This window comes from Asparagus officinalis, chromosome 7 (assembly GCF_001876935.1).
Source record: "Asparagus officinalis chromosome 7, Aspof.V1, whole genome shotgun sequence".
In the NCBI taxonomy this organism is placed as follows: Eukaryota; Viridiplantae; Streptophyta; class Magnoliopsida; order Asparagales; family Asparagaceae; genus Asparagus; species Asparagus officinalis.
The window spans coordinates 4,612,445-4,625,091 of record NC_033800.1 but is presented as its reverse complement, the minus strand read 5'-3'; the positions used below and the strand labels follow the sequence as shown (position 1 = coordinate 4,625,091).

The following is a 12,647-nucleotide window of genomic DNA, read 5'->3' as shown; positions in this document are numbered from 1 at the left end:
TTGATGAAGATGATCATTTGCATTCAAATACCCAAAGTTTTATCTTATTTTTAACTATGGCACCTTAAAGTTTTCGTTTGTCCAAAAAGTAGCACATAGTTTAACAAAATTAAACTTCAACACCCACTTATTTTTTTCTCAAAAATACCCTAAAATTCAACATAATTTAATTTCAATATCCCAAACTTCAAATGTTTTTAAAAGTTTTGTTACAGTTAAGGTTAGACTTTTGTTAAATTTTTGAGGAATCAAAGTTAAATGCTGTTGAGCTTTACAGTTCATTTTAGGCAAGCAAAAAAAAAGGAGAGAGAGACAGACTTTGGAGTATCAAAGTTAAAAATAAGCCAAGTTGTAGAGTAACTTTGGGCAAAAGAAAACTTTGGGGTATTAAATGAAGTAAACTTTGGGCTAGTTGAGTGCAAATAACCTTATGAATATACTATCAATTGAGCTAAAGACAACTTTATTAATATGATAATATGATATTTGGATGGGGTCTACACAACTACCACTTTCTAAATTTCATTATGCAAGCCAATTAAGTACTCTATGATTCTAATGGAATCCAAGCCGAACAAAGAAAAATGTCAAAGTAAAAATAATGAGCTGGACATCAACTTTCCAACTCGTGTCATAAATACACAAGTTTACCATGAACAACCAAACGGCCCCAAACAAAAAAGATAAGAGCAGCAGCAGCAGCAGCAAAACAGGAAATCATTCTCTATGTACAGAAACATGCAAAGACTCTAGAGCATTTAACTTAAGAGACATAGCAGCAGCAAAAAAGAGTTCAGCAGAACTTCTGAAAGGCATCTACCTAATTTCAGCAAGACAGGGAGAGTTCAGTTCTATACACAAAAACACCAACCATGCAAAATATATCCCCGGCTCAGACCTGAGAATACTACAAACTATAAAAATACCAGCACATAACTTCCTACCATATATGTCTACCTGTACGCGCGGATACCACTAGAAGCAGGACAATCTCGAGCCCAGTGTCCGGACTGGTTGCATTTGAAGCAAACATTACCAGAATCATTCGAGACATTTGAAGCTCTATTCGCTATATCACCTGATGCAGGACAATCTCTAGCCCAGTGTCCAGTTTGGTTGCATTTGAAGCACACATTACCAGTATCATTCGCGACATTTGAAACCCTATTGCCAAAATCCCCACCAAAAGACTGTCCTTGCCTGTTCAAGCTCCTAGGGCAATTCTGGAGAGTGTGACCAGCAGACCCACAACTATTACAGAATGCTTGAGATCCAACATTATGATTCATAACTCCACCATATCCAATATTAGCTTTAAGTCCTGCTTGGTTTGCTGGTTCAACTCTATATCGATCAGCAACACCACTGGTCGAAAAGTTACTAGATGTTGACCGCATGTATCCAGCGTTAGGCACGGAAAGACGTGGAAGTCCATTGGAAGATTCAACTGAAAGCTTACCAATGAGACCCAAAAGATACCTGCTCTCTGATGCTGGGTTCACTTTTTCAGCTTTAACAACGGTTGATTTCACACGCTGCTCATCACTGAATGTTTCCTCTTTTACTTTCAACTTGAACAAATACTGATTGAATAATATGTTTCTTATGAACTCAGAAAATTTTACTTCATCTTGCTCCTCGAATTTCAAGTAGTACAGCTTTTTTGCAGGAACACCCATAATTTCCTCACCGGCTTCTTGGAATGCTGTCACCCAAGTCATACCCGTATGATCTTGGATCTGAAACTGAAGTAAGTACCTATAATCACACTCGGGAAAACTTCGGTCACACCTCTCACATTGCCATGTTCCATCACCATTATTTATAACTTTCTTATTGCATTGACGATCACCCACCATCAATGGACAGGCTGTATAACAAAAATTATCAGATTTAACGAAAGAAATTGTAGCCTTTACTGTGATCCAATCAGGCTTCTCAGATCTCCCAAGACCCTCGTCCTTTATTTGTGTAACGGTCTTTCGGGAATCAGGCGTTCCCATTTGTGAATCCCCCACTCCTTTAACTTGGTCGCCTCAGGAAAATCAGGATTTATGAATAGCTGGCTAGTGGTGATTGTCCCCACAGATTTACCACTAAAATCACTCACTCTGCCAGCTTTGATAGCCAAAATAGGACAGACACCAGAGTCACATAACTCTTGCATCTGCTGGCCTTCAGCACTGCAGAAGTTCCCCCATAAAGTAATTTCAACGCTTCGACCTGACATATCCTTCAACTGAAGGGTTCTTTTGTGTGTTTCTGTGCCATTCTTTCTCATTATTGTACCTGGAGGATTTATTGAAGACACTACACCGATCAAATCAACCATGGTGTTGTTCTCCATGGACTCAATCTCACTTACCGGTCGAAAACTGAATTGCTGCTTCGGGATCGAGTTGTCCTCCTCTGGACAAGGCTGGATTGTTGAAGTAGCCTCCAGAAATATTTCATAATCATTATTGAGATGATTAAAATTCTTCTGCGCAGGCTTCAAGGTTCCCTTGGATATTAAGTACACTTTTCCAGCCTCGAGCTGGTCATAAAACTGGTCAGCTACAAGGTTGAAACAAGTCACTCTAATTTCTCCACCCTCAGAATCAAGAAGGTCAAAAGAGAACACTTTGCCCTCTCCTCTAGGATTGTTGTAGCGCCTTAGCTCCCCCTTAGAAGTCACCCTAGCTTTGATTGTCCACCTGCCTTGGTAAGGATTCAGAGCAGCAATTGGAACTATACGAGCAGGAGCTTCATTCCTAGCTATCGGCCCCCGATTTATGTACATGGAAGGTGGCTGCTGGTAGGCTTGCTGACCTGGGCGACCATAAGTATTTCCCGGAGGACGAAATCCTCCAACTGATGTGTTAGAGAACCGTTGGTTCTGAATACCACCATTTACATATGAACCAACCGGATTGCCAGCACCAAGATCCGGTTTTGAGTGCAAGGAATTTGAGCCGCCCATATTCCTCCCTGGCATGGCACCACCATAGGATGCAGGATTTGTGAGTGGATCCTGCTTAGGACTAACAGAAGCTCCACTCATCATGTTTTGACCAGCAACAGGACTAGCAGAGTGTGAACCACCATACATTTGAGGCACTCCAGAGGCCACACCCGGCTGGTTTACTACGGATGAAGGTGCTGGTATAGTTCGGTTCTGTGGAGCAGCAGAAGCGTCATAGGTTTTCGGTTCCCCAATCGGCTCACACTTTTCAACTACAACTTCCAGGTTGATGACAATTATAATCCTGTGTTTCATAGTCAAATGACAAAAAGAAAGATCCAAAAAGAAAATCATCAGCGATACTAAAAAAACCGCCACGCGTGTTAACAAAAAATTTAAGCAGGCTAATACGTTGTGGTTACGTTTACATAACAGAAAAAAGGGGCTAAATCATAATAAAACTATATATTTGGAATCTTTACCTAAAAAGAACTTTCTTTATTAGTGGTAACTCCTGTGGAGTTATGTTCTTTAAGCTAACTACCAAACAACCATAAATCTAACTTTGAAATGTCTGTACAAAACTTTAAATCAATTCAGTCAATAAGAGTATAATCATAAGAGGAAGGAACTTAAAAGGAAAACTTAAAGAATCGAAGACGCTCGCTTGATAAGGATCTAAACATTCGAGAACCGTCTACAGCATATCAAGCAAACTTACAAAACTTGCTACTCAAAAATAGATAATACTATGTTATAGACAATCAAGCATGCTTCCATACCTATAAAAAATAAATCAAAACAACTAACCAGCGGCAGTAGTAAAGAAATCAACCGCCTAAGCAAACTGTCGAAAAACACAAAATTTCATAAACTAATTGCCATCATACTCACAATTCCAACCCAATACTCGTTCTTTATAGATTCTCACGGGAATACGGAAAGGATTTAACGCTACAAAACCCCCAACCCATCCATCTAATTACATCAAGCCATCACATTTCCAATCGCGAAACGAAAAAAAAAGAAGATGACAAATCGCTGAGCGCTCGAAGAACAAACCTGCGGCCTTGAATAACATTACAGATGAACTCATTCAACTGGACGATGGATCCCTTCTGCAGTCGCCCCTCCTTCACGATGCTGTTCATCTGCGTGGCGAGCATCGCCTGCTGCATGTGGTCGCCGTCGGAGAGCATCATCCGGTACCTCTCCGTCGTGCTCTGCGCCGTGTGGACCAGCCTTATGTCCGTCGCCTGGAGAACTGGCTTCACGATCTCGACCCCGAGTGAGATCGCCGAGATCGCTCCCCTCGTGAGACTCGCAGAGGCCATTGGTGGTGAAGCCCTAGGTCGATTGAGATTTCTTCCGATGGTTTCGTTGGAGCGGGGGATTTTTTTTTCTTTTTTCTTTTCTCTTCCTTTTTTAGGGTTTTAAAACCCTAGAATGCGAAAGGGGGGAACCGCCTCTTTGTTGGTTTTAGAGGGAAATTTTTGGGGACTTTTAGTTTTGGGGCTTTAGAATTTTGGAGTTCCGCCATTTTCTGGGTTGAGAGGGGGCAGGGCAAATCTGGAAATGACGGATGAGTCCCCATGTTGAGCTGGATTTCGCCTTCGTATTGGATACCTAATAGGAGCGGACCCGTGGATATGTTGCCCGAAGAGGGGACCCACTTAAAAATGGGTGAATTTTTGGGGCTATATTTAGGGGGTGTTTGTTTTTTTTTTTTTTTTTGGATATAGGGTAGATTTGAGTTTTTGGGATGTAAAAAGTGGTATTTTGAGGTTTTAGAAATCCATAAATCAAGTTTGTTTCAAAAAAACTTTTGGGATATCAAATCCCAAAACTATAAAATACTAATATTTTTTAGCATTTACAAAATCCTACTTTTTGTAGTGGATGTGGGCTGGATTTCTGACCTCTCGCGTCCAGCTCAGCATTAACTCCGCTCTTTGTTGAAGACGGATCCCATAAAGTCACCGCTGAAGCCTGGGTCCTCTTTTACCCGCTGTCTCCAATTCCGCGGGAAACCCTAGCTCTCGTTCCCGCCGATTCCCAAACCCACGACGCCACCCCCTCCATCCTCTCCACCCCAACTTCAGCGGGCTCCGCCGCCTCCTCAGCGTCCCCAACTCCCAGGCAAGCCGCCTTGCCTCTTCTCCACTCATCTTGAGGTTTTGGGGTAACTTGATTTGCTGATTCGATTATTTCAACCGGACTTCTGTCTGCCCGAACAGTTCTCCGACCAACTCTGTCTCCTCCACGGCAGGTAAAACTCGTTGCCTTCCTCCATAAATTAGGGTTTCTTTGTAAAATTGATGGATTTGGTTTTGTTATTGGGGTGTTCTAGCTGAAATTAATATGTGGTAAGGCATATGCAATTGATTTAGTTTCATCAAGTTTATTTGGCACAATTATTAGACTGAAATTTTCGGATCTAATTTTCAGTCATGACAGTGCTTAAGTCACAATTAAATCAGTTAGTTATTTGGGCGGTGTAAAAAAATTTGTGTTCAGAGACCTTATTGTCAATATCATGATTAGCTTGATGGTAAAGTTGTGCTCAAGTTCAAACCCTTCTGTAATTAGTTACGACCTGCTGTAGGTCCGATAACGATCTTGCCTTGATTGTGCTGATTAATATTGATTTCTTCACTTTGATCAATAAATTGGTATTATCTCAACCAAGGGTATTCGTATGATTGTTTTGTGCTTGGATAGTATTGTGACATTGTTAGCCCATTACTGCTTCTTTGTTTGCCCTTAGGATGGCCTTCTGGTTTTCTTTATAAAAAAGAAAAGAAAAAGAATAACAACTAATGCTTACATACAAATTAATAGATTGTTTTTGTGAATTTTTCAATTTTGTGACTTTGTGAGTTTTTTTAAAACAATGTAGATGGACGACATTGATGAAGAGATGATAACGAGGATGGCTTCTAATGCTACTATATCCGCGGTGATTTGTGTGTTTACATGTTTGATGAGGATACGTAGTAGACGGAAATCAATCACTTATCAACGTAAGGTGAAAAATAAAGAGAAGATAGATATGAGAGCTAGGCACATAAGTCGTGTGTTTAGTGGCTATAATGAGAGTTGTAGGGCTTATGTTAGAATGAGGCCGCGTGCATTTCATAATCTTGTTAGCATAATGAGATATACCGGCCTACTAAAAGATGGGCGGGGGGTTAAAGTAGAAGAACAATTGCTCATGTTCCTTAATATATTAGGCCATAAAACAAAAAATAGAATTGTTAGGTCACATTTCATAAGATCGGGGGAAACCGTTTCAAAATACTTTAACGAGTGCTTGGAAGCCGTGGGTCGTTTAAGGGGGCGGTACATGAAGCAAGCACCAAATGAAGTATCACCAGAGATTGCCACTAACCCGTTATATTATCCTTATTTCAAGGTAATCATTATTATAATATAACTACTCATAATCAAACAATTAATTTTACCTTTCTATTATTAATAACTGTTTAATGTATCATATAGGATTGTATTGGCATGATAGATGGAACCCATATCGACGCCATGCTTCCCGCTAGCCTTGTTGCACGTTTTAGAGGTCGTAAAGGTGTAACTCAAAATGTTCTAGCTGCATGCACTCCCAACAAGTTATTTTCGTATGTTCTAGCTGGATGGGAGGGATCCGCAAATGATTATAGAGTTTTGCAAGACGCGTTATCTAGACCACAACCTCGCGGATTGAGAGTTTACGACGGTAATAAATCAATCAAATAAAGTATGTCTACTTAATTATAATTAAGAAATATACTAAATTTCTTTTTGATATATGTAGGAAAATATTATTTGTGTGATGCGGACTACACTACTATGCATGGCTTTATCTCCCCATATCGAGGAGTGCGGTATCATCTAAATGAGCACAATGGTAGGCCAATAAATAATAGACAAGAGTTGTTCAATTTAAGACACTCATCCCTAAGGTCTAAAATTGAATCAACTTTTGGGGTATTAAAAAATCGTTTCAAAATCCTATCCGCGAAGCCACATTACCCTTTTCTAACTCAAGTTGATATAGTTATTGCATGTACTATACTTCATAACTACATCGCCATAGAAGACCCGGGCGATGAGTTGTTGCATGAGGACAACCATATTGAAGAGGATGGAGATGAAATAGCAAATGAAGGTGAAGAGGGTGTTGTTGACTTTACTCAAACTATGACACAAAGAGAGGAAAGAGATTCAAGAAATGAATGGAGAGCAAAGAGGGATCAAATTGCAATTGAAATGTGGGAAGATTATTGTGCTAAATGGCGCGGTGGAGACACAACCGAGATCGGGATGTAATCTAAGTTATATTCTCCATGTGGTATTGTACTCGTTGATATATTGTCTACTACCTCTATGTATTCGTTCATGTTACAACAATACTCATGGATAAATGAGTATATTATCATTTTCGCATGCTATTTTTGTGTATATCCAACTTGCGGTTCTGTTTAATTTTGTGCTTGTTTGCAACCTTGATTATATGAGCTGCGAGGCTTGTTTGCATAATGGTTTATCAAGCTTGTGGTTTATTTGAGTTTTCTGGATTTAGCTATGAAGATTGGGCTTTATGAATGCTACTTCTTGATGTTCGTACTCTATTATTGTACTAACTTGGGGTTTGAAATTTGTTATTTGTCTGTTTTAATTTGTAGCAATCAGTCATGGCAGATTCTAATGAAAGTGATAAGTTCAGGAATACTTCACCAACAACACCTAGAACACCAACAACACCCCCTTATCCATACTTCCCGGCTCCCCCTCCACCCACTACACAATCATTCCCTCCGCCCCAATACATTGCTCCACCGACTTATCCATCTTACAATCCTTATGATATGAACTACTCATTTATGACTCAACAACCCATGACGTTTATGAATATGCTTAACAGTGGCCACCCACTTATCCATACTTCCCCTGGTACCCATTCAAGTGAGACTCATTCTTTGAAGAGGCCAATGGCAATTGACCTTGAGGATGATGCTGCCTCACCAAGCAAAAGCAAAAGCAAGAAGCGGGCAGTTACTAAAAGAAAAATGCCACCAAAGGTGCTGAACAAAAAAGAGAATACAAGGGGGGTGCCTAATGCTAAATGGACTGCAGAGAATGATGATGTGTTAATCCCCTTCCTTGCTCAGATGGCAAAGGATGGCCTTAAAGTTGATAAAAACTTTAAGGTTCTTGCATATCGAAGAGCTGCAGAGGAGGTCAACAAGAAGTGTGGCACTGAGTTCACAAAGGAGAATGTCATGAACCATGTCAAGTCCTTGAAGGGTAAATATTTTGATATGCGCACTGTTATGGACATGAGTGGGGCTGGTTATGATCCACAAACTAAGATTGTCACCATGGATCCAGATTGTTTTGATAGGTGGACACATGTAATATTTTTGATAAATAAGCAAACTTTGATATTTACTTCTTAGTAACTAATTTTGCAATATTCCATTGTACAGGAAAAAAAATGCAATAGCTCTAGATTGAAAGAGTATTTGAACACTCCTCTCATTCACTATGAGAACTTGTGTTATATCGCGGGAGATGACCAAGCAAAGGGTGATTTCACCAAAGATATGACTGAAAAGCTTGGTTCTAGCCAACATGATACGGATAGAGATGAGGATCATGTAATACTTAGTGATAATGAGGTTGATTTGTCCCCAAGCCCACGTCTTGAGTCCGAGAAATCAAGTGGGCAAAACCACAACTCTCAAAGTAATAAATTGAAGGCTTCTAGTGGGGTAGCTTCTGCATCAATTAATACATCAACTCCTAGGAAGAAGAGTAGCAAGGCTAAAGAGGATGAGACTCTCATGCGTGGTTTAATTGACACGATGTCGTACTCAATTCAAAATCAACATGTACATCAACGTGTTGTGCATTGGAGTGAGACCATGGCGAATGCTCTAATGGCGCATGAGAGTGAATTTTCTGAGGGGGTATTGGATAAAGTGCTTGATTACTTGTATGACCATGAATCAGAAGCTAGGAGGTTGACCATAAAAACCAAAAATTCTCAAAAGCTATTTATAGAGAAGATTATCAATGAGCAAGGGTTTGACTTATGAAAACTTGATATTGCACTACTTTTGAAGACTTTGACATATCTATTGCTTTTGTAAACTCATTGTATATTTAACAACTTAATGATGTAACTAATTTTGTAAGTTGAACACTTAGTGGTGTAGCTTTATGTTATTAATTTTGTAAGTTTAACAACTTAATGATGTAACTAATTTTTGTAAGTTGAACACTTAGTGGTGTAGCTTTATGTTATTAATTTTGTAAGTTTAACAACTTAATGATGTAACTAATTTTGTAAGTTGAACACTTAGTGGAGTAGCTTTATGTTATTAAATTTGTAAGTTTAACAACTTAATAATGTTTTAAATTTCACTACTCTAATTGCAATCTCATGATGACTTTGGTTCTTTTGCAGGTTTATATAAATATCATTGGATATGAGTGGTGATAGCAACCTACATTGCACGATATGTATTGGTATGGCTACTTTGTATTCTTCTAAGTGGGCAGTGATGATGGTCTTAGTTAAGAGAATGCAATCTACAATGTTTTGTTATGTTTAGGTAGGGCAATCTAGGATGAGAATGCAACCGACATCACATTTACAATGTTAGGTAAGGCAATCCATTCATGTGATTGCAACCTACATTGCATTTACAATGTTCGGTGAGACAATCCATTCATTTGATTGCAACCTACATTGCAACACCATTGATAGATGAGGCAATCCATGTATTCAATTTTAATACCTATATCTGAGCCCCTAACTTGGTCATATTATGAGTTGCTGGGCTGGTGGTCTGGGTTGCTGGGTTATGAGAGCTTTTGATTTGGGTTGCTGGTTTTTGTTGCTGGGTTGCTGGTTTTATGTTTGAAATTCAGTTTCAGTTGCTGGGTATGCTGTTTTTGTTGCTGTATATGAGAGTCTCAAGCTTTTGATTTGGCCTGGGTTGTTGGGTTGCTGGGTTTTGATTTGGCCTGGGTTGCTGGGTTTTGCTGGGTTGCTGGGTTGCTATATATTCAGTTTCAGTTTCATATACAGGTTTTGTTTACCTTTTTTTGTTTAAAGGGGCCTGAAACAAATTTATTGACTCTCATATACAGTTTGCTTGTTGACTTGTTCTTGATGGCTTGTGCTTTAATCCCAGTAGCTGGTGATTTTGTTGCTAGAGGTCTGTTTTTTTGCCGCTGGTGGTCTGGGTTGCTGGGTTTGTTGCTTTGTATTCTTCTAAGTGGGCAATGATGATGGTCTTAGTTAAGAGAATGCAATCTACAATGTTTTGCTATGTTTAGGTAGGGCAATCTAGGATGAGAATGCAACCGACATCGCAATTACAATGTTAGGTAAGGCAATCCATTCATGTGATTGCAACCTACATTGCATCCACAACGTCGGTGAGGCAATCCATTCATTTGATTGCAACCTACATTGCAACACCATTGTTAGATGAGGTAATCCATGTATTCAATTTTAATACCTATATCTGAGCCCCTAACTTGGTCCTATTATGAGATTTCAATGCTTGTTTTTGAGCTAATGAGAGAGATCTCTCCCATCAAATTGTTTTATTGACAGTTCATGAGAAAAATTCCTTTATTTGTGGTTTCTCAAGACTAATTTTGTACACATGTAAGTCTTTTCCCTAGATATTTCTGAAATTCCTTTATTTGTGGTTTCTCAAGACTAATTTTGTACACATGTAAGTCTTTTCCCTAGATATTTCTGGTTTGGTTACTTCAAATTTATTGGTAATCTAATTTTGTACACATGTAAGTCTTTTCCCTAGATATTTCTGGTTTGGTTACTTCAAATTTATTGGTAATCAACATTTTAGCAATTTGCATTGAGATTTTGTTTCAAATCAAGCAGGGATGCTATTATGGATTTTGTTGCTGGGTTGCTGGGTTTTGTTGCTGGGTTGCTGGATTTTGTTGCTGGGTTTTGTTGCTGGGTTGCTGGTGATTTTGTTGCTGGAGTTCTGTGTTTTTGCCGCTGGTGTGCTGGGTTTTGCTGGGTTGCTGGGTTTTGTTGCTGGGTTGCTGGGTTTTGTTGCTGGGTTGCTGGTGATTTTGTTGCTGGAGTTTTGTGTTTTTGTCGCTGGTGTGCTGGGTTTTTCTGGGTTGCTGGGTTGCTGGGTTGCTGGGTTTTGTTGCTGGGTTGCTGGTGATTTTGTTGCTGGAGGTCTGGGTTGCTGGGTTTTGTTGCTGGGTTTTGTTGCTGGGTTTGTATGCCTTGTATGCTTGCTGGACGTGGTTGTGCTGGTGACCTTGACTGAGCTAACATGTATAAGAGAGCATGCTTGAAGAGTAAATACAAGAGTTGTTTTTTTTATTGGGGGTAAGCTCACCAAAAATTCTTAAATTCACCAATCATTATTTTGGTGATCCAAAATTTTGTTTGCTACAATTTGGGATTTCAAATTCTAAAATTTGTAATGCTATAATTTAAGTTTGAAACAAACAAAACATTCCAAGTTTTGGTATTTCAAATCCCAAAACTTTGTTAAAACAAACAACATTTTAGAGATCCCAAAAACCACCCAAAAATTTATGGATTTGAAATTCTATGTTGGAATCCATATCTTGAAATTTTGGGATTTGAAACAAACACCCCCTTACAGCACCAAGTTTTAGAAGGAACGGGGTGTGCCAAATGGCAAGAGCTGAATTGCTGAGCTGGCACAGGTGTGCTTTCGGATTCGTGAAACAATTTACCGGCCTACGCGTATGCATTTTGTGCCACTGGATGTCGATCGTGTCACATCAATCCATCCCAAAAAAAGTTTACTTGCTTTAGAGGGTTTGGTTCAATTTACACAGATTATATAGTAAATGTTTTTTACCTAAAAATATGATTTTTTTTACTTCTTAAAAAAATTATAGGAAAAGATTTAAAAAATCGAAAAATACTAATTTTTTTATTTTTTTACTTTGCTTGTTTGGTTCAAAATAAAAAAAATAACCCATAACTTTATAGAAAATATCAAGATTTTCTATAATTTGTAGAAATTGAACCAAACATTCCTTAAATTTATAGAGAAATGTCAACTTTATAGAAAAGTGTCAATGTGGTGTCAGATTTTTGAGCGATTTTCGCTCATATTGAGAGAAAATTGATTCTGTAAATTTTGTACTTTACAAAAAACATTTATATACTTTTTTTGAACCAAACACAGTTTACATAAATCTACAGAAAAATTTTAATTACAAAATTATCATTGTCAGATATTTTGAGAAAACTTTTCTATAAAATTGTGCAACCAAATACCCCTTCTATAGTACAATCATCGACAAGATGATCATTTTCCGTAAATTATCGGCGAAATATTAACTTGTTACAATAGGTTTCTTTGTTTTTTATCTTGTTTAAATTAAACTATGTATTGAATGTGATTTTTTTGTGCACCCATAATTGAATATTAAATAAACTAATAATATGTTAATGTTTTTCGTTGTTATTATATTTTTTGCAATTTAAAAATATTTTTTAACTCATTAAAAAATGGTTAAAAAACAAATAAAATTAGAAGATAGTGGTTAAAAAGTATTTTTTTAGGTTGGGGAAAATGAATAAACTGATAAAAGTCATAAAGATATACAAAAAACACTAATAATATATTAATTAGTTAAATATCTAATTATAAACTCACAA

The 12,647-nt window shown here is 38.1% G+C and overlaps 1 protein-coding gene across 1 annotated transcript; it reads right to left on the bottom strand.

Moving 5' to 3' along the window:
- Positions 728-4,457, bottom strand: LOC109848350 (replication protein A 70 kDa DNA-binding subunit A-like). Its single transcript, XM_020417800.1, is given in 3 exon segments — positions 728-2,014; positions 2,017-3,248; positions 4,007-4,457. Coding segments are annotated over 3 exon segments (2,565 nt in total). The 5' UTR covers positions 4,279-4,457; the 3' UTR covers positions 728-953.